This window comes from Thalassophryne amazonica, chromosome 17 (assembly GCF_902500255.1).
Source record: "Thalassophryne amazonica chromosome 17, fThaAma1.1, whole genome shotgun sequence".
Classification (NCBI taxonomy): domain Eukaryota; kingdom Metazoa; phylum Chordata; class Actinopteri; order Batrachoidiformes; family Batrachoididae; genus Thalassophryne; species Thalassophryne amazonica.
Window position 1 is genome coordinate 37237078 of NC_047119.1, and position 22295 is coordinate 37259372.

Below are 22295 nucleotides of genomic sequence, written 5' to 3' on the forward strand. Positions count from 1 at the left end.
GAGCAGCGCACCCTCCCCCCTCTGGTCTTTTGTTGCTGTACCGTCATGTGGCTCAGCAGCGCCAGCCAACAGCCATGCAGGTAGGCTCAGCCTGGCCTGCCCACTCAGCGCTCTCCTCGAGTCAGCCCTCTACCTCAGTTGATTTTGTTTAAGTTATTATTATTATTATTATATTTTTTAAACAAAAATGTTGATCATGATAAATAAAGTATTTTGTTGTCACGTACACTGTTTGGTGAAATTCTATCCTACGTCTTTTGGATCCTTTGCATCTATGAAGCTTAAATATGAAAACGTATTGGTATCTGTATCGATATCGGCGATACTGAGCCTGTATTTACTTGGTATCGGATCAATACCAAAATTCCTGGTATCACACACCTCTAACAAACAGTGAGTCAGCACTTCTGTCTTTGTGCAGCCTGCCCCCTGCTGGAAGCTCCTGTTTGCTACATGGCTTCCAGCACAGAAACAGCTGACTCTCAATAACAGCCCTGCCGTCAGGCGGAGGTCTTGGAAAATAAAGCAGTGCTGACTTATGGTTTTGGTGTATAAATAAAATTAATACTGATAGAATAACTCCATTAATGTCAACTCTGTCATTTGTACAAAGTGAAAATATAACATATATTTTAATGTTAAATAATGCACTAATTCTGAAGTTTTGTAACAAACACAGACAGATGGCAAAGGATTCTGGGTAAAATGTGCCTCCGCTAACACTGATTGGTTGACTCATTCATTCTATGTAAACCAACATGTTAATGTGAGGTGTGTTGGTGTTTACAGATAAATGTGCTTTTGTAAAATATGCCATTTTTTATTTGTAAAAAAAGGCATTTTCAAAAAAAGCCAAGCTGTAATTACGAGGGCTGTCAATAAAGTATAGGTCCTTTTTATTTTTTGCAAAAACTATATGGATTTCATTCATATGTTTTTACGTCAGACATGCTTGAACCCTCGTGCGCATGCGTGAGTTTTTCCACGCCTGTCGTTGACGTCATTCACCTGTGAGCACTCCTTGTGGGAGGAGTCATCCAGCCCCTCGTCGGAATTCCTTTGTCTGAGAAGTTTCTGAGAGACTGGTGCTTTGTTTGATCAAAATTTTTTCTAAACCTGTGAGGCACATCGAAGTGGACACGGTTCGAAAAATTAAGCTGGTTTTCGGTGAAAATTTAACGGCTGATGAGAGATTTTGAGGTGATACTGTCGCTTTAAGGACTTCCCACGGAGCGGGACGTCGCGCAGCGGTCCCAGGCGCCGTCGTCAGCCTGTTTCAAGCTGAAAACCTCCACATTTCAGGCTCTATTGATCCAAGAAGTCGTGAGAGAACAGAGAAGTTTCAGAAGAAGTCGGTTTCAGCATTTTATCCGGATATTCCACTGTTAAAGGAGATTTTTTTTAATGAAAGACGTGCGGACGGATTGCAGCGTCAGCTCGCAGCCGCTGCGACGCTCCGCCACAGGAAAAACACCTCTGTTGGAAGCCTTAAGGACAAGTTGGAACATGTCCAACTGTTAAACAATTTCTCATATACTCACTCCACTGAAAGCCATCAAAAGCCGCCTGGATTTTACAAATGGTTATCAACACGGAGGTGTTTTTCCTGTGCCGTCGCACCGCGCCGGCTGCGTTCCGATGCGTGGACCCGTCCGCACGTCTTTCATTAAAAAAAAATCTCCTTTAACAGTGGAATATCCGGATAAAATGCTGAAACCGACTTCTTCTGAAACTTCTCTGTTCTCTCACAATGTCCTGGATCAATAGAGCCTGAAATGTGGAGGTTTTCAGCTTGAAACAGGCTGACGACGGCGCCTCAGACCGCAGCGTGACGTCTCGCTCCGTGGGAAGTCCTTAAAGCGACAGTATCACCTCAAAATCTCTCATCAGCCGTTAAAATTTTCACCAAAAACCAGCTTAATTTTTCGAACCATGTCCACTTCGATGTGCCTCACAAGTTTAGAAAAAAAATTTGATCAAACAAAGCGCCAGTCTCTCAGCAACTTCTCAGACAAAGGAATTCCAACGAGGGGCTGGTCGACTCCTCCCACAAGGAGTGCTCACAGGCGAATGACGTCACCGACAGGCATGGAAAAACTCACGCATGCGCACGAAGGTTCAAGCATGTCTGACGTAAAAACATATGAATGAAATCCATATAGTTTTTGAAAAAAATAAAAAAGACCTATACTTTATTGACAGACCTCGTACATAACCGTCTGATATAACCGGTGTCAAAATAAATAGAACACTGTCATGATCTACTGGTACCAGATGTCCAGTACTTAAGCTGGGTTTACACTGTGCGAGTTTTGGCCCCTTTTCAGCTGAATTTTCACGTGTGCGAGAATTTTTTTGGATTGCCCCGAGTTTCAGGTTAATTACGTTGTGTAGTATACATGGAGTAACGAGCTGCGCTTAACAGCTCATGACCACCTCCTGATCACCAATCGTATGGTCGGATGAAAATCAAACCTGTTTGATATTCTGGTCGGCCGTCGTGAGGGTATCTCACTGCTGAAGCGCTACAAGCGTCCAACCTCTCACACTGTGCCTATGCAAACACAGCAGAGAGCATAACAGTGATCATCTCTTTGGGAGAGCAGCTTCTGTTTCTTTTCCCCCTTATTCTTCAACTCATGTAAAGTCTTGTATTTTTTTTTTTTTAATTTGATGTCTGCCATAGAGAGTTTTTGTAAAAAATAAGAAATGTAAGTTAAGTTTGAAAAAAGCTTCTGTTTACGTTTTGCTTCTGGAAACACGAGTCCGACGTGTGGTTTTTGAATGTACAGTGTGTGTGAGAACATAAATCATGCGCTCTGAACTTTTACACTGTGTGGTTCTGTGGTACAGTTTGAGCTGGAACAGAGTACAGTGATTGAAAATATCATACAGTGTCTGCCCAGCTTCAAGGTGAATACTGCCATGAACACTACTGTCCAGGAGATGGCAGTAGAGACCGTGAAACTTGCCAAAACAAAATTCCAGATAATCCATGTCTGCTACGTTTAGATGCGTGGAATTTAATAAACACAAACACAATAGCAACGGCTATAAACCCAGACAATATATTCACAACAATATACAAAGAGTTTAATGCTGTTGTCCGTGGAGCCTGATCAGAGCGTCTCAAATGCATTTCTCCTGTCGTGAATGTACTGAGATACCCATAATGCACATGGACACAGCATGTCCACACTAAAACCTTAAAAATTAACACATTCCTTTAAAACTAAAACATATATCTGATATTTTCACTTTATAAAACTTTAGATGTGACGTTAATTTAAATAACTTGTCCGAAATTAGTTTGGTTAAAATTTGAACCATACATTAAAAATTAAATGCCTCTGCATGACTTGGGTGATATTGCCCACATATCAGTATAGGATAAAAAGAAATGAGTTTTTTTTTTGTGACCAGTTCTCCTTTGCCTGCAGAGGATAGAGCAGTTTCTTCTAGAAGTAGCTCTCCTCTGTTTGGAGAGGGTAGAACTACACATCTGCTACAAAACATTTAACAGGTAGGTGCTCAACTGATTTTAAATTTTATAAGTGTTTGTAGCTGTTCAGCTTTGTTTACCAGGTTAACGGTTTAAAAATTATCGGACCAAAACTTATCAGAAGATAATTAGTCTGATAATGGTTTTCAAAGTTATCTGAAAAGCTAATCCAATAATGAAAACATTATCTTCGATAATTATTGGATTAGCGGAACTGTGCCCACCACTGGATTTAGATCAGTTTAAACTGAAGCTGACAGCTTAAAGCAGTTTTACATTCGTTGTTGACTGCCTCTGACATCCAGGACTGTATCCGGCAGTAAAGAAGAACCGACTTCTCTCGCATACACAGCATCAGTCGAGAATCTGCAGTGCATTTTGACAGAGGAGGAGGACAGAGAAGTTGTCAAAATGACTGCATGTCCTTGAAAACTAGAGCTTCGATAGCCGATCCGGGCCTGACTGGTTGGGTCGGGTTCAGACAAATATTTCAAAATGCTACTCATGTTGAGTCGGGTTCAGTCACATCAGCAGAAAGACTTTTGTGAAACAGCGTCATAGCCCTGCAACTGTAATCTCAGTCGCTCATAATTAACGGCACATTATTGTTGTTATACATTTATTTTCATCGTGAGCAGTATACTGCAGCAGACCTGTTGGCCCCAGCACGCAGAGCAAATAAAAACTCTTATTCTGACCTGTTGCATTGAGGGATTCATCAGAAACTGCCGTCCACATAATACACCCTCGTTTTGAAAGACGACATCTAGAAATACCTTAAATCTGTATTGTGGCAATTGCTTGTGAATAAACAAAGAAGCCTGTGTTAAAAGCTTGAGAATAAGTAACTGACACACGCCTACATGTCTTAACAAGGACGGCCCTCGTACATGCAACATAATAGCCTACACGCATGTGGCAGATTTTAATCACTTTATAATTGGTCTCTGCCACGTTTGTCTGTTAAAGCAGAAACTAATTTGAAGCTCTGTATCTGAAGCATGTATTAGCAGAGTGCATACAGTTATGTTACAGAAATAATATAATATTTAATATATTATATTATTTAATTTTTTTTTTATTTTTTGATAATATAATTATATATCTATAAAATAACTAACAGAGTCTGACTTTTTTTTTTTTTTAACACATTTATCTTTTTTAAGAATCCAACCCTTATGAATCATTGCTTCATTTCGCTTCGCTTACAGAGCAGAGTCAGTCTCTTATGAATCATTGCTTCATTTCGCTTCACTTACAGAGCAGAGTCCGTCTCTTATGAAGCACTGTTTCATTTCGCAAAGAACGGTGTCAGATTGGTTTAATTTAAGTGTCAAAGCCATAAAGCTGTTAAATCCTTCATTATGAACGGTCTGCTCCGTTTGGTTGTATTGATGCAATTAAAGGTTTTTGAGTTAGCCTCGATTTTATTTGAATTACACCATTAAAAAAATGTGTTTGCACGATTGACTCAGCGTACCACCAATGGTACACATACCATAGTTTGAGAGAACTATGGTCCTGACAGTTTGGGCATGGGCTGAACCCCAAACTGTCTTGCTGTGACGTGTTTTTGATATAACCAAAAATAAAAAAATCTGAGGCATGCACGACTGTTATATTGTCTGTGTTCAACACTCCTGCCATGTTCACCCCTCTTTACTTTAGTGTTCCCAGTCAAATTTGACCGGTCTGTTTTAACTGTTCTTCAATTAACACAAAAAACATTCATCACCACCAAATTTTTATGTAACACTCTTTTTAGCTGTGAACAGTGTCTCAGAGTAGTGGTTAACATAGTCGAGAAGAAAACTCCAATCTATTCAGCAGAGCTGATATTCTAATTGGTTTGACAATTAAAATAGCTACAGTACTGTTCAGAAAAATAGTCGTGCTATTTGACTAAAAAGATTAATCCAGGCTTTGAGTATATTTCTTATTGTTACATGGGAAACAAGGTACCAGTAGATTCAGTAGATTCTCACAAATCCAACAAGATCAAGCATTCATGATATGCACACTCTTAAGGCTATGAAATTGGGCTATTAGTAAAAAAAAGTAGAAAAAGGGGGTGTTCACAATAATAGTAGCATCTGCTGTTGACGCTACAAACTCAAAACTATTATGTTCAAACTGCTTTTTTAGCAATCTGGTGAATCACTAAACTGGTATTTAGTTGTATAACCACAGTTTTTCATGATTTCTTCACATCTGCGATGCATTAATTTTATTGGTTTGGAACCAAGATTTTACTCGGTTACTAGTGTGCTTGGGGTCGTTGTCTTGTTGAAACACCCATTTCAGGGCATGTCCTCTTCAGCATAAGGCAACATGACCTCTTCAAGTATTTTGACATATCCAAACTGATCCATGATACCCTGTATGCGATATATAGGCCCAACACCGTAGTAGGAGAAACATGCCCATATCATGATGCTTGCACCACCATGCTTCACTGTCTTCACTGTGTGAACTGTGGCTTGAATTCAGAGATTGGGGATCGTCTCACAAACTGTCTGCGGCCCTTGGACCCCCCAAAAAAAACAATTTTACTCTCATCAGTCCACAAAATATTCCTCCATTTCTCTTTAGGCCAGTTGATGTGTTCTTTGGCAAATTATAACCTCTTCTGCACGTCTTTTATTTAACAGAGGGACTTTGCCGGGGATTCTTGCAAATAAATTAGCTTCACACAGGCGTCTTCTAACTGTCACAGCACTTACAGGTAACTCCAGACTGTCTTTGATCATCCTGGAGCTGATCAATGGGTGAGCCTTTGCCATTCTGGTTATTCTTCTATCCATTTTGATGGTTGTTTTCCATTTTCTTCCACACGTCTCTGTTTTTTTTTGTCCATTTTAAAGCATTGGAGATCATTGTAGATGAACAGCCTATAATTTTTTTGCACCTGCGTATAGGTTTTCCCCTCTCCAATCAACATTTTAATCAAACTACGCTGTTCTTCTGAACAATGTCTTGAACGTCCCATTTTCCTCAGGCTTTCAAAGAGAAAAGCATGTTCAACAGGTGCTGGCTTCATCCTTAAATAGGGGACACCTGATTCACACCTGTTTGTTCCACAAAATTGCCGAACTCACTGAATGAATGCCACACTACTATTATTGTGAACACCCCCTGTTCTACTTTGTTTTTTTTACTAATAGCCCAATTTCACAGCCTTAAGAGTGTGCATATCATGAATGCTTGGTCTTGTTGGATTTGTGAGAATCTACTGAATCTACTGGTACCTTGTTTCCCATGTAACAATAAGAAATATACTCAAAACCTGGATTAATCTTTTTAGTCACATAGCACTACTATTATTCTGAACACTACTGTATACTTAACTGGAAAATACATATCAGACCAATCATGTGCACCCCACTATGTCTAAATTTATAATTGTGTATAAGCTGAAGTTGAAGTTTTAATTGTGGCGTATCTTTCTGGCCCTTCTCTACGCCCTCCATCTCTCCTACCCAAAGGCTCTCAAGTTCACTTTTGAGACATTTCAACACGTCTTCATGGAAATTGGTTCTGATTGCGGCCACTGAAGAACAAACTCTTACTTTGGTTCTATGCAATGCACTTGGCTGTATGGACAACTTGTTTCTGTTCTTTTCAACAGATGCTTGACAACTGTGGTTTTGTGTTGTGTTTTAAACACTGGATCGTACCTGTGGTGGGATGTCTTTCTGTTGGAGCAGAGGTGTTCTCATTCTTGGCACTGTTGGCATATTCTGAATTATCGTCTATGGATTCTATGGTTACAGTGTTGGTGACTGTGCTTCATTTCACATGTCATTAATGGTTGCTGTACTGGTTGTGGTGAAAAGAATTCATTTAACTACCTCATCTGACCTTGTATCTCCAGTTTGTGTAGAAAGCACAGACAAAAGTATGGAGGAAGTTTGTATTCTTGTAGAAAATTGGGAGCTTAAGTACATTTCTCATGGATGGTCATATGAGGCTGTGTTTGAAGGTGGGATGTAGAAAGAGGTGTACTTATAATATTATAGTGTTTCATATCATTTAAAAAAATCAGTTTTATTATCAATTATATGAAAATAAAAGTATTCCTATTAAACAGGTCATCGGAAGAGAGTGAGAAATTAAAATTAAACAGAACATTTAGAATATTTGAAACAGCAAATCAGTATCCCACCTCCTGAACACAGTTTATTTAAACTTGAACTCACAGCAAATATAATATTTTATTCAGCTTATGTACTTACTAAAATGTTCTACAAATAGTGTGAAATGTGTTGGTATCGAAAAACATTTTTTAGCTAATGCCTCCTCAGTGTTGTCGTTAAACTCAGTTGCAAGGAACACTGACAGCATGGCTTTCACAGTAAAAGTATTTGCTGGGATGCTGGCATTAAACATTTTATTGTGAAATGGTGTGAGCAACATGAATTATCTGACATTGTTTAACTTTGCTACCAGTAACATCAGTGAGCCACGCCATCTTGGAAGTATGAATGTTACAATGTTAATCAAAGTAAAGGTTTCAAAATACAGGTTTGAAAATTAATCCCAAAAATTTTCATAAAAATGCTTATCATTGTGCCATGTGCAAGCTTTATCCGAAAGCTGAGGTCGATCTCACAAATGGAGAGATATGTGAGCCCCCCCACACACACACACACACTTCTTGCTTTATAGATAGATGTAGTTATTTATTTATTTATTGACAGTAGTTAAAATGATTGTGGGGTTGATCAGCTTTTGGTAGTTCTGTAAATCACACTATTCAGATAATAAACAAGTTTATTTACGCCAGATGAAGAATTAATAGTCGTGACTATTCACAGAATAATGTAAATGTAACTGGTACAACAACAAAATATGACTTAGGAAAATTAAATAGCAAATTGTTTAGACAATTCAAAAATTGTACTGCATAAGGTTGCCTTAAAATTTTAAGTTTTCTCAACTATGCATTTTTTACAGTGCCCGAATAACTGCAGTGAAAATACAATAGGCACTGATAATGTATTCCAAAATTAACATATAATGTAAAAAAGAAATGGAAAACCAGAGACCAAACTCCTCAACATGAAGTCATGTGTGTGTGTTTGGGTGGTGTGTATGGGGATGTTTTCTCATCTGATAGATGAATATAATCTGGGTACCCATTCATTTCCTATGGTGGTCACTTCTGACTGGGCACAGGTGTAACAAGGTGGACTAAACCACTCAAAATTCAATAAAAGTGGTGATCATCACTTATATGTTCAAGTGCACAGTGTGGAGGATATCATGAGGCCTCAAGGCAGTCAGATGTAAAAGACAATATTTGAGTGTTTTAAATGCAAATCAGTGTGATTTGACCTGAACACGGCAGGAAGGTTAAAAAACTAAAACAAATAATTTCCAACCTGTGTAATTAGCAGTGCACTGAATGACAATGGAATGGTTACCGACACTTCCTGAATGTTATATTGAACAGTAATATTCCGGTTGAATGAATGTGATAAAATTCTCTGAAACATTTATTTTCATCGTATTTCAAACTAGACCAATATTTGTTTAGAATGTGCACAAAGCATGAGTTTGACTTGGTTGGCAATCAGAAAAGCAATGGTGTCCGTGAGTCAGTAGAATTCCCGACTTTGATGGGAAGAGTTCACATTATGACCTTGGTTAAAGCTTCATCTGGTGACCGGCACAGAAAGATGCTACTGCCACATGAATCATCAGAGGGTGCCTTCTGGAGGGCATTTCAACACAAACAGCATGGGGTACGGTACATCAGTGGAAATGGGCATTCTGTTAAGATGGCCGTGATTGACTGGTTTTACAAACCAAAGCTATTTTTAAAAACTGTCCTTGTGGGTGAACACAAGGACAGTGGCCTGCAGGCAAACTATTTAATGCAAGAAATGACCAAATTCACATTGTCCTTATCGTCTCTCAGCACATCCCCCAACCCACTCCCCCCAAAAAAGAGAAAAGAGTGACTCTACCTGAAGTTAGTTTCAATAAGCGCTGTTCCAGTGTCACTTTCTAGTCTCTCTTTGACAGTGGATGTGAAACTCAGGTTAATGCATGTTAAAATGTTGATCTCTACACATTCCTACACTTCAATATCCACTAAACTTAACACATGTTGGTGGGTCCTGGAATTTCCAAGGTGAGATCAAATATTCCACAGGTCAAACTGAGGGCAAGATCATTGTGTCAAAGATCAGAATTTTACATGTATTTATTCATTTTTTCACTACAATTTGTATCAAACTTGACACACATATGAATCTGGGTTCTGGAATTGCTCCAGGTGAGAGCAAATTTGCCAAAGACCAATCACTAGGTCATTGAAGATGATTAGATTAGATAGAACTTTACTGATCCCTAGGGAAGATTCCCTCAGGGAAATTGGAGTTCCAGCAGCATTGTATAGCAGCACACAAGGTAAGAAGCACACAGCGTATCAAAAGTGGAAGTAAAAAAAAAAAGTTTATTATAAATATAACTATTACTGCAAGCAGTCATATACGGGCCCTCGTTCTATGCAACCGCCTACCAAGGCCAGCGCGTCCCCTTGTGACCAGATGTGGGCATGTGCGTACAGGGGCAACCACTCATCACACAGTTCAAATTTCAAGCAAATCACACAATGAATGGAGTTATGACATGTTGATAGTTCATCCACTAGGGGGCGCTCAGTGTACAAACAGAGGTGCAAACTGTGGTAAGGGGTTGACCCTCATTACACATGTGAAGTTTCAAGTCAATCAGGTAAAGCATGAAGAAGTTATGACCAGTTGATTGTTTATCCACTAGGGGGGGCGCTCAGAGCACAAACAGGGGGTCAGGTGTGTTCAGGGGCCAACTGTCATCACACATGTGAATTTTAAAGTCAATCAGGCAAAGCATGAAGGAGTTATCATGACTTGATGTTCCATGGCGAAGGGTCAAAATGGCGGCGCCATAGCAGCTACACCCTTCGACATAGAGAAAAGCTTTCAATATGGGGGAGGTGTTTTTGAAAGTTACAAGGGAGCGCTGTTGAGGCACTTTGCATGTTTTAGAAGTGGAATGAAGTTGACTGGGTTAACTATGTGACATCAGGACCTGTTTAAGTATAATGTTCCATGGTGAAGGGTCAAAATGGCGGCGCCATAACGGCCACACCCTTTGACATAGAGAAAAGCTTTTGATAACTTTTGATCTGTATCATCTCTGGATGCTGTGAAAGAAATTTGAAGCGCATCGGACAAAATCCCTCGGAGGAGTTTGTTCAAATACAACATGTGGAAATCACGCCAAAATGCCACGAAAATTCAAAATGGCCGACTTCCTGTTTGGAGTAGACCCATGGTGCAAGAGACTTTTTTGTACGTCTATGCAAGTCACACATGTACCAATTTTCATCTCCCTACTCCAAAAAAAAAAAAAAAAAAAATCCCTATGGGGAGGGGTTTTTGAAAGTTTCAAGGGGGCGCTATTGAGGCAATTTGCCACGCCCATTGGTGACACCCCTATGAATTGTAAGAGGTTGTCGTGCTTGACGTGTGTATCAATTTTCATGATATGACCTGACAAAATTAAAGCCGTCAAAAGGAAGAACGTAATTTCATAGCGAAGGGTCGATATTTGGCATGCTGCCACATGGACGCCGTTACTCGTAACTTCACGGCGATCATTGCCTACGTTCACCAACTTGTTCTGCATGTTTTAGAAGTGGAATGAAGTTGATTGGGTTAACTATGCGACATCAGGACCTGTTAAAGTAAAAATAGGACATTTCCTGTTACCACCGGGGGGTGCTATGGCGGAGGTGGGAAGCTAATATATGCCGACATTCAGGGCTGAGCCCTCATCATGTCCAGCAAGTTTGAAGGATCTACGATTAAGTATGTGGGTGTGACAGCTGTTTGAAGTGAAACGGTTTCCTCCAAAAAGCTTGCCAAAGTTTGACAAACCCTAGCAGCTACGCCTTTTGACCTAATTACATTCTTTTGATAACTTTTGATCATCATGGGGTCATGATGATGTGGACCAAATTTGAAGACGATTGGATGAAATCCCTAGGATGAGTTTGTTCAAATGTAAGTAGTGGAAATGGCCAAAAATGGCAAAAATTACCTCAAAATCGAAACTTAAAATCAAAATTGCCGACTTCCTGTTGACATTTCACCATGACGGTAACAGACGTTTTTGTCTGATGGCCTGAGGGACAAAGGAGCTTTTCAGTCTGTTGGTCCTGGACTTGATTGCTCAGATTTGCACGGAGCTTGGCGCACACTCGGAGGTATAGGCTCTGGAATTGCCCAGGAAAGACAAATTTGCCAAAGTTCAGTCATTTGAGTGAACATCTTGTCTGCATGTCTGTCTCTTCATCTACTCATCCCAGGTCCTTTTACTGATTTCTACCAAACTTGTTATTTCAATGAAGGTTGACCCTGAAATTTCCCTTAAAAATGTTTCATTTTGACAAAGGTCAACGTCAAAGAGTTTGATTTTTCAACCCAATTTGGACCAAATGTGGCACATATTTAACTGGATTCCATTACTGCTATAACTGCAAGGTCAGCAAGAGTTCAGTCACTTGGGTGAAGGTCAAGGTCAGTGGGGTCAAATGTCAGATTGCCATGTCCTTTTCTGTCTTCATGGCTGCAGGTGCTCAGCCCTTGAAATAAATGATATTTCGTAATAAATGTCAAGCAAAGTGTTCTGTGAAAATGTGTCTGTCTCCAAAACAACGCATTCTTTAACTTCTAAAATTGCTTACAGGAGAACAACAGTGAGGAATGGCATGAATAAAATCCCAAGAATTTCTTAGACAATAATAATCAGTGGCCATAAAAGAAAAAAAATATGTATACATTTGTAATAACTGAAGCTTTTATTTTGCTGGATGAATTTCAGCACATATGCGTCTTAAATCAACGTGCAGAAAAGACATTTTCACCATAAACATCTGTTGGCAGCCGCCCACTTTGCCCCCAAAAGTAGTAAAAGGTAAATGCCGTGATATTTAAAAAGAAGCTGCTAAAAACACTTGTCAAACTAACCTTGATAACCTGCTCATCTGTTGACTTGCACTCCACGGACTCCGTTACATCAGAGACTGCTCCATCTGTTCCCACGGTGACTACCTTCACCGGCACGGCGACCGTGCGCCCGGTGAGGACGGCCGTGTTGAGGATCTCGTCGTCCTGTAAAGCAAAGCAGAAACTCGAATCACCATCAACTCAGCGCTAAAGTACACAAGTGACAGGGACAATTACTGTGTTGACATTCTGGGAAATGCGGTTTTTTGCTGTCAGACTGCGAGTTAAATGAGAAGATCGATATCAATTTTATCTTGTGGGATGCCTGTAGCCTATGAGCACAAATTAAATGCAGGGGGGAAACAGTCCACTGAAGAGAGGAAAAATATGAATTCCATTAGTTAGAACATTTTCTTATTTGCTGTCTAACAGGAGACCAGAGAATCACTGTGATAGAATGAACACAACAGAACAGCTTTCATGGAAGAATCCACATCACTTTCTCCGATATACCCCTTTTATGTGGAAGATGGAGGCTTTACACATGTATGTCAGAGCAGTGACCAGATTTAGGATGCCGAAACTACCCGCGAACCTCACCCAGTTCTCCAAACCAAACATACGTGTTCACATCTCGCTCGTCAACAAATAATCAGAACTCAAAACGGCACAGTTAGTCCATAATATGTAGCAGTATTACTGTTACCCCACAGCTTTAGAAAACCCAAAGCATGCGCCAAAGCACGCACCGGGGGGTGATGGCTGTGATATTTGAGAAATTTAGTGCAGTGAAACAAAGTAACAGTTTATGTCCCCGATTTGATACATTTCTGTACCTCTCACCGACGGCTACACCTGCTCCTCCTCCATCATCAGTCCAGCATCCACTAACCATCCAGCAGGTGGCAGACACATCTATGTGATATTACTAATGCAAAACAAAATAGCTTTTTCAGCTGATTTGGCTATTCAAATGTCCCCACATGAAAAAAGGGTTTTTCCTGATTATATTGAGGTTTGATCATTTGTGCTGATGCTGTATCCACCACATTATAAAACCACCTTGTGTCCCGGATGCCAACTACAAGGCAGACAACCGGTCAAAAGTAGTCATCTATCTGCCGTAGCCAGGTGACGCATGGGTGTCACCTTGGCCTTCTCCTGTTATTGCAGCCCTCCACATTAAGACACATGCATGATGGATCATGCCCAGGGGAGCACACCATGTGGCCAAAATGATGTCCTCATTTTATGCCTTTTTAATTTTGTGAGTTACAAGTGAGTAGTTTTAGTTTTTTTTTTTTTTTAGTAATTTTGTTGATGAGAAACTGGTTTCCTCAACTATCTATTTATTCACTCATTGCAATTTACCAAATTGCAATATGTTTGGATGGATTGCATGCTGAAGCCTTTATAAAACTTCAATAAACTGTTTACAGTTTTGTAATTTTCATGTTTTTTTTGTCCGGACTGCGGATCACATTTGTTACAAACCAGAAAGCTAAAAACACGATTCGAAAAACCAAGTCAGACATGAACCTACTCCATAAATATCTAAAAAGCATCAGTAAAAACGCACAGACTGAAAGCTTATCAGCCAGCGACTGGACCATCTGTTAGCAAGTTCTTCATGGAGGTGAAGAAAGCAAACAAGCCCAACCCCGTCAGCAGCATATTCAGGCAATACTGTAAGTTTGTGTGTTTATTTGCGAGGTCTATTAGAAAAGTATCCGACCTTATTATTTTTTTCAAAAACCATATGGATTTGAATCACGTGTGATTGCGTCAGGCAAGCTTGAACCCTCGTGCGCATGCATGAGATTTTCCACGCCTGCCGGTTGCGTCATTCGCCTGTGAGCAGGCTTTGAGTGAGGAGTGGCCCACCCCCTCGGCGGATTTTCATTGTCAGGAAATGGCGGAATGATTTGGGCTTTTTTTCCATCAGAATTTTGTCAGAAACTGTTAGAGACTGGCAGCTGGAAACCATTAGAAAAATTTATCTGGCTTTCGGTGAAAATGTTACGGGCTTCACAGAGAATAAGGACTGTTACTAGAGCTTTAAGGACGGCTTTAAGGACGCTCGGCGTGCCGCGCTCTGTGCCGCCATCGAGAGGCACAAACCACCAGATCATTTCTAAACGGATGGCTCTGTGGAGCCGGACCGTCGTGTGCACTTTCTCTGGTTATCACAAGAGCTGGACATCAGCCATTTTCCGGCAGATTTCACTTTTAACAAGAGATTTTGTCATGGAAAGCCGAGCGGAGGCTTCACGCGTCACGACCGATTTGCTGATGGAGCGAGACAAAGGAACACCTCCGTTTTGGTCTCACAGGACGGCTTTGAGATGGCGTTCAGACAGCTGTCAGTGGTTTTTCCATCGAGTGATTATCCGAGAAATTGTGGATGTGCCTGGACATGCCAGAACATGTCCCGTGAGGCTTCATCACGGCGTTGCTGTGCGCCATGCGGCACCGCCGCGACACGCGGAATTCCTCCACACGTCTATCTCAATGTGCCGAAAAAGTGCTGATGTTCACATCTTTTCACAATTCCTGTGCTAGTCAGACGACGTCCCGGATAAAACACAGCGTCCAGTTTGGAAATGAACGGCACATTCCACTGTTACAGGAGTTTTTGTCATGGAAAGAGGAGCGGAGGCTTCGTGCGTCGCGGCAGTGCCGCATGGCGCACAGCAACGCCATGATGAAGCTTCACGTGACATGTTCTGGCATGTCCAGGCACATCCACAATTTCTCGGATAATCACTTGATGGAAAAACCACCGACAGCTGTCTGAACGCCATCTCAAAGCCGTCCTGTGAGACCAAAACAGAGGTGTTCCTTTGTCTCGCTCCATCAGCAAATCGGTCGTGACGCGTGAAGCCTCCGCTCGGTTTTCCATGACAAAATCTCTTGTTAAAAGTGAAATCTGCCGGAAAATGGTTGATGTCCAGCTCTTGTGATGAGCAGAGAAAGTGCACACGACGGTCCCGGCTCCACAGAGCCATCCGTTTAGAAATGATCCGGTGGTTTGTGGCTCTCAATGGCGGCACGAAGCACGGCACGCCGAGCGTCCTTAAAGCCATACTTAAAGCTGTCTTTAAAGCTGTAGTAACAGTCCTTATTCTGTGAAGCCTGTAACATTTTCACCGAAAGCCAGATACATTTTTTGAATGGTTTCCAGCTGCCAGTCTCTAACAGTTTCTGAAAAAATTCTGATGGAAAAAAAGCCCAAATCATTCCGCCATTTCCTGACAATGAAAATCCGCCGAGGGGGTGGACCACTCCTCACTCAAAGCCTGCTCACAGGCGAATGACGCAACCGACAGGCGTGGAAAAAGTCATGCATGCACACGAGGGTTCAAGCTTGTCCGACGCAATCACATGTGATTCAAATCCATATGTTTTTGGAAAAAAATAATAAGGTCGGATACTTTTCTAATAGACCTCATATGTAATAGTCAAAAATTAAACAAATTAACCTCACTTGCTCGGTCTTCACGGGGTTTATCAGACCTCTGTGTTGTTCACACGGACCTCGCTGACACCTTGGTTTAATATTTCGCCGTACAGACCTCTTACTTGGTTAAAAATCCTTTAATATATTTGGAAACAAAATTTAAAATCAAACTTAGTTAAAAAAAAAAAAAACACATTAGAAATCCCATTGCTCACAATGGAGGCACTCAACTTATGCTAACGTTTGTCGGTTGGCATTACATTATGCGACTGGGCTGTCATGTTAATATTACTCTGCTAGCATTGCATTTTGTGATGCTAGCAATTTTTCAAGACAGGACAATAGTTAAAACCTTGTTAATCACTGCTTTAAGCCACTCCCCTCACTTTGGTTCTCAGCCAGTTCTCAGTATGCGTTTTTTGAAACACATTATAAATCTTGTTCCTCACGATGGCAGTAATCAGCTTATGCTAATGTAAGTGCGAAGTCACTGCCTTGAAATAACACCTAATGCCAAGCTATTGCCAAACCAGTAGTACAAGAGAGAGAGTAAAGACTGTAACTTTACTAAAATAAAGAAACAGTGCTGCAACACAGTGACAGCATTTACCAATTATGAACGGCAACTGGAATAAATATAAAGAATTTTTAGGATCTTCAAACATGTTTCCCAATAACTGCTCTAAGACTTATGGATCAGCAGATTATAGCCAAATTTATTAGCTGTGATCATAATAAAAGTACATTTTTTAATCATCTCATATTTCTTAAACACTAAAGAAGCCTACTAAAATTAAGTATATTTATTTTGGGGAATTTTAGCTAGATTAGGGTGGATTTATCCATGGGGACTGTGCTAGTGTTCTTTCATATTAAATTAAGAAAACCACTCCAATATCAGGCATCCAAGTCTTTTAAGAAGAACAGGGAGGAGATGGTGAGATCAGTTAAGACAACCTCTGTAATCCTTGAGCGCTCAGCATGTCGGTGGTACAAAGGATTTGCATTAACAGCGGTTTGTGCTCATCACAGCTTAGTTTCGATAAAGAAAAATACTCAGAAGCTGAGACCTTTGAAAGGCAAAGAATGAACGCTGGTCTCCAGACAAAACCATTTGTTTTTTCACCCCAGTGGCTTGAGAAAAGATGTCGCTTAAAGTTCCACAATATTAAAAATTTGTTATTCTTATTTCCTATTAATAAGTCTTCTATGTAGTGTTACTCTCTTTAGCATTTCTTTACAATGCTGTTTATTGAACTGGAAGCCATTTTCATCTACTTTCAGAAATCAACATTTAAGTTCATTGTAATTATTGTGTGTTGGGGGGTTTGGCTGGACATTTTGGTGCTGTTTTCTTTGCTCTCCAGGTAGTATGCAAACTGTTTTTTTCTGTGGAGAAGGTGCTGGCGGAAGAGTCCTTCACCCTCATCAGAAGTATTGGCTGCACCTGTGGAGGATGTTCACGTGCAGACTTAAAGACTTTCAGCTGAAGCAGATAATGAGATGGCGTTCTGCATTTAAGCCATGAGTGATTTGAGCAGAACTGCCGGGAACTCGACCTTGTGACGTTCGGTTGTGAGATGCTGAGGAATGCGCCAGGGTTTGACACATCGTGCCTGTGAAGGAGGACGGGTGAGGGACACATGCTGTCAGCACACATCAGAGGTGATTATCGTCTGAATAATCGTTAATAGTAATTTGGCATTTTGTTACGCAGTATATTTGAACATTGATGAGAATTGTGCAGTTTGCTTCTCACTGCCGTGGCGTACGGATTGATGATCCTCCACCTGTTGTGAGAAGCTGCTCATTAAAGCTGCTCATTAAAGCTGCTCATTAAATTCAGACCTGAATGTGTTGCTGATAGTGTGTGCCTCTGAAGGATATTTGTTGTAGCTCTGTTGACTTACCTCACCTTTTCCATCCTTCACAGAGTCAGTTTGTCGTATCCACCTGGGGGGTGTTCGGCGGTGAATCTGAGTCCAGAAGTGGTCCATTTGGGCGCTGGAGAGCGTGCCGTCCTTCACCTTGCCAAGACAGCTGACTATTTATGTTATACACGAATTATTGCACATGAGGGAGAATAAATTTGTTTCTTGGAACCGCTTTCTGGTTATTTAGCGCTGGGCCATTGTCAGACGCTGGTTCGGTTCTCTGACCCGTGTCAGCACATAACAGTAGTTCCCGGCCAGTACTAAATGGACCCAGCGGCAGAAGCGGTTCCATTTGCGGAAAGAGTTCAAGAACACTTGGAGAAGATAGGGGAGCAATTACAGCATCTCGCAAACCAAATTAAACAAACAGATGCCCGCGTTACGGAGCTCGCAGCGCAAGCCATTCCGCTTCCTGCTGCTCCAGCTGCGGCACCATCAATACCGGTGCAGATAACTCCGTCACCCAGAGAGTCGGCTTCCGAACCAATTATTTGTCATCCGGAACCTTATGCGGGAAACGTTGAAGCCTGTGCTCCGTTTTTGATGCAATGTTCTCTGGTTTTTGCTCAGCGACCGGCTTCCTTCTCTTCTGATGGTAGCCGTGTCTCATATGTGACAAATTTGCTTCGAGGTGACGCCTTAGCTTGGGTCACTGCGTTGTGGAGCAATAACTCTCCATTGTTAGGATCCTTTAAGGATTTCTCCCGGGAGTTCCGATTGGTTTTTGACCATCCAGTGAAAACAAATACCGTTGCCCAACGGTTGCTGAATCTCAGGCAGGGGAGGCGGAATGCGGCAGATTATTCCGTTGATTTCCGAATTTTTTCTGCTCAGTCCGGTTGGAATGCCGCAGCTTTGAGAGGAGTGTTTGTGGATGGTTTGAATATTTATTAAAAGACGAGCTAGCAGTCCGTGACGAACCAAAAGATTTAGATGAGCTAATATCTTTGGTTATTCGTCTAGATGATTGGATAAAGGAGCGTGGACACGAGAGAGGGCGGACATCTGAGTGGGTCTTTCCGTCTCGGGGCTTTACCTGACAGAGATCAGGGCCGCCTCTTCTTCGCCCCGCTGAGACTCCTCCGACGGGACCTCTGGCTCCTCTTGTGGATGAGCCCATGCAGCTCGGACGAGCTGAAACAGCCATATTGCCCCGGTCACATAAGCGTCAAGAAAGATAACGATGATGTATCTCCAGGTGCTTTTGGACAGGCATAATATATATAAAAAAGAAAAAAAAAAGGCAGACCTTTGGTTATTTAGTTATTTGGTTCTGTTTTTGTTTTCATGTAGGGGTTATACAGTGTTTAGGGAATTAGAGGCTGTTCTGGTTGGGTGAACGACTGGCAGTTCGGAGCTCGGCTGGACTCAGGTAATTGTATGTCTTCATTATTTGACCTTAGGTAATTTTTGTTTGTGGATTGGGTCGTTTTGTTTTGTTGTTTTTTTATTTCTCTGTTTCCCTAACCCCAACCTCACGTACTCTAAGAACGTTTGTCTTTTGGGTTGTGGGGTGGTGCAGGTTGGTTACGCTGAGCGTTTCTCAGAAAACCTCTGCACCTGGGGGGGGGGGGGTTGTCAGGGGTGTTTTTTTGGGTTTGGTTGGTACCCGGTTCCACTCCAGCCCCGGTGGGCCTTTGACCATTCGTTATTGGCGTTACCGGGGTGTAGTGCAGCGGGAACATACCTCAGTCGGAGTGGTGGGCCAATCTGTGCCGTTCGCCATTTCGGTAGTTCCACCCCTCCCGATAGGCTGGTGGTATGGTCAGTTTAGGGGCACCAGACGTATTTCCGGTTTTCCGCTGCGCTTAGGGGATGGGACTGGGTTAGTTTTTCCTGTTTCCTTCCCCGGCTTGGTAGTTTTGTGCCATTTGCCGGAATTGTACTGACGATAGGCTCTGGGAATAATCTGGGGTCTTTCGGGGTGCTGGGGAGGGTAACAGGGTTTCCGGTTGTTTACTTTGCCCCGGGGTGGTTTAGTGGAGTCCGCCGGGGGTTGGGTTTTTGTGTTTTTTATGTTTCCTTTCAGATTCCACCTCCAGGGTTGATGGGACGGTCCTCTGGGGGGGAATTGATTGTGGGGTCGACTAGCCAAGTGTGGCCTGGTCTGGGGTTCCTGGGTTGTGGGGAGGGTGCCTCCTGGGGTTGATGGTACGGTCCTCTGGGGGGCGCTGTTGCTCAAATGTATACCTGGGGACCTCTGTGGGATTCCGGCTTTGGTTATTACTCCTGGAACTGGCGGTAAAGGTCTTCTGGGGGGTGTTGAGCTCTGCACATCGTCTGGAGGGGTTGTTTGTTATTTTTCTTTGTGAAATTGTGTTTGTATTGTGTTGTCGGGGCTATGTTGGGTTATTGGATTTGGGAGTTTTTCTTTTCTTCCCGGGGTTGGATGGGACGGTCCCCTGGGGAGGGTTTGGGTGGGTTTTGTATTTTTCTTGTATGTTAGGTTGTACTTGGGACTCTTTTGGGGTTTTTGTTGATGCCAGCTGGCCTTCCAGCCGCGGTGCCCTGTCCTGCTGTCTGCTGTGGACTTTGGGGGCGTTACACCGTCTGCTTCCTGTCGTGGACCCCGGAGGGAGGTGCTGTTCTTGGGCCTGGTCTGTTCGGTCACTGGCAGGCTTCCCGTTGATGGGGGGGTACTGTTGTGTGTTGGGGGGTTTGGCTGGACATTTGGGTGCTGTTTTCTTTTCTTTGCTCTCCAGGTGGTATGCAAACTGTTTTTTTTCTGTGGAGAAGGTGCTGGCGGAAGAGTCCTTCACCCTCATCAGAACTATTGGCTGCACCTGTGGAGGATGTTCACGTGCAGGCCTAACAACTTGCAGCACCTGTGGATGATGCTCACGTGCAGACTTAAAGACTTTCAGCTGAAGCAGATAATGAGATGGCGTTCTGCATTTAAGCCATGAGTGATTTGAGCAGAATTGCCGAGAACTCGACCTTGTGACGTTCGGTTGTGAGATGCTGAGGAATGCGCCAGGGTTTGACACATCGTGCCTGTGAAGGAGGACGGGTGAGGGACACATGCTGTCAGCACACATCAGAGGTGATTATCGTCTGAATAATCGTTAATAGTAATTTGGCGTTTTGTTACGCAGTATATTTGAACATTGATGAGAATTGTGCAGTTTGCTTCTCACTGCCGTGGCGTACGGATTGATGATCCTCCACCTGTTGTGAGAAGCTGCTCATTTACGTAAAGCTTAAATTCAGACCTGAATGTGTTGCTGATAGTGTGTGCCTCTGAAGGATATTTGTTGTAGCTCTGTTGACTTACCTCACCTTTTCCGTCCTTCACAGAGTCAGTTTGTCGTATCCACCTGGGGGGTGTTTGGCGGTGAATCTGAGTCCAGAAGTGCCGGGCTTCGATCCATTTGGGCGCTGGAGAGCGCGCCGTCCTTCACCTTGCCAAGACAGCTGACTATTTATGTTATACACAAATTATTGCACATGAGGGGGAATAAATTTGATTCTTGGAGCCGCTTTCTGGTTATTTAGCGCTGGGCCATTGTCAGATACTGGTTTGGTTCTCTGACCCGTGTCAGCACATAACAGTAATAAATATATATATTTTAAAATTTTGTTATTCATCCTTTTTTGGTAGCACAGTAGCTTAGTGATTAGCACTGCTGCCTCACAGCAAGAAGGTCATGGGCTCGATTCCCATCTGTAGCCTTTCTGTGTGGAGTTTGCATGTTCTCCCTGTGACTGCATGGATTTCCTCCAGGTGCTCCGGTTTCCTCATATATCCAAAGACGTGCAGGTTGAGGGGGATGGAAACTTCATAATTGTCCAGGTCTACCTTGTAAAAGAGATCTTGATCTCAGTGGGACTAACCTGCTTAAATAAAGGTTAAATTTACTTAAAAATTAAATTTGGTAAACCAGCTTACACATTTTCTTCAGTTAACAAAAAGTGCATGTTTTTTGTACCATAACTATAAACTTATTTGACCTGACTTGATGTTATTTGTTAGAGCTTGTTTTTCTTTAAATGAAATTACAAAGTTAAAGATCATCAAGTAAGCACTGGTTCATAATTGGATTACAATGAGCTATACATATTCATATTTGCTGAAGAAATTTGAATTTGGGAAGAGCACAAACCTAAAACCATTGTATTTTCTGATGTTTTCTTTTAATTTTCCACCATATTGCTCGAGTGCTTTCTGTATTTGATTCATATTTCAATCACATTAGAGACTGACGACGTATTTGTTCTCTATTGAAATGAGAACGGCTGGAAACAAGTGGAGCAAATTCATAAATGTATAACACTAGCTGAGTTACTCGTTCTACACACGGGTAATTAAGAAGAATTTTAGCCATGTCATTGTATATTTCATGCCACTTTAGTTAAAGGTGTAGTAAGTTCCATTGCGTTGTCTGTATGTTGTCATT

General features: G+C 41.9%; 1 protein-coding gene across 1 annotated transcript in view; it reads right to left on the bottom strand.

Annotated features, from left to right (window-relative positions):
* LOC117529046 (transmembrane protein 132C-like) overlaps positions 1 to 22295 on the bottom strand; it is a 476757-nt gene that overhangs the window by 53891 nt on the left and 400571 nt on the right. Inside the window, exon 6 of the mRNA XM_034191745.1 lies at positions 12526 to 12669. Coding sequence (XP_034047636.1) covers positions 12526 to 12669 — 144 coding nt within the window. The remainder of the gene's footprint in view (positions 1 to 12525; positions 12670 to 22295) is intronic.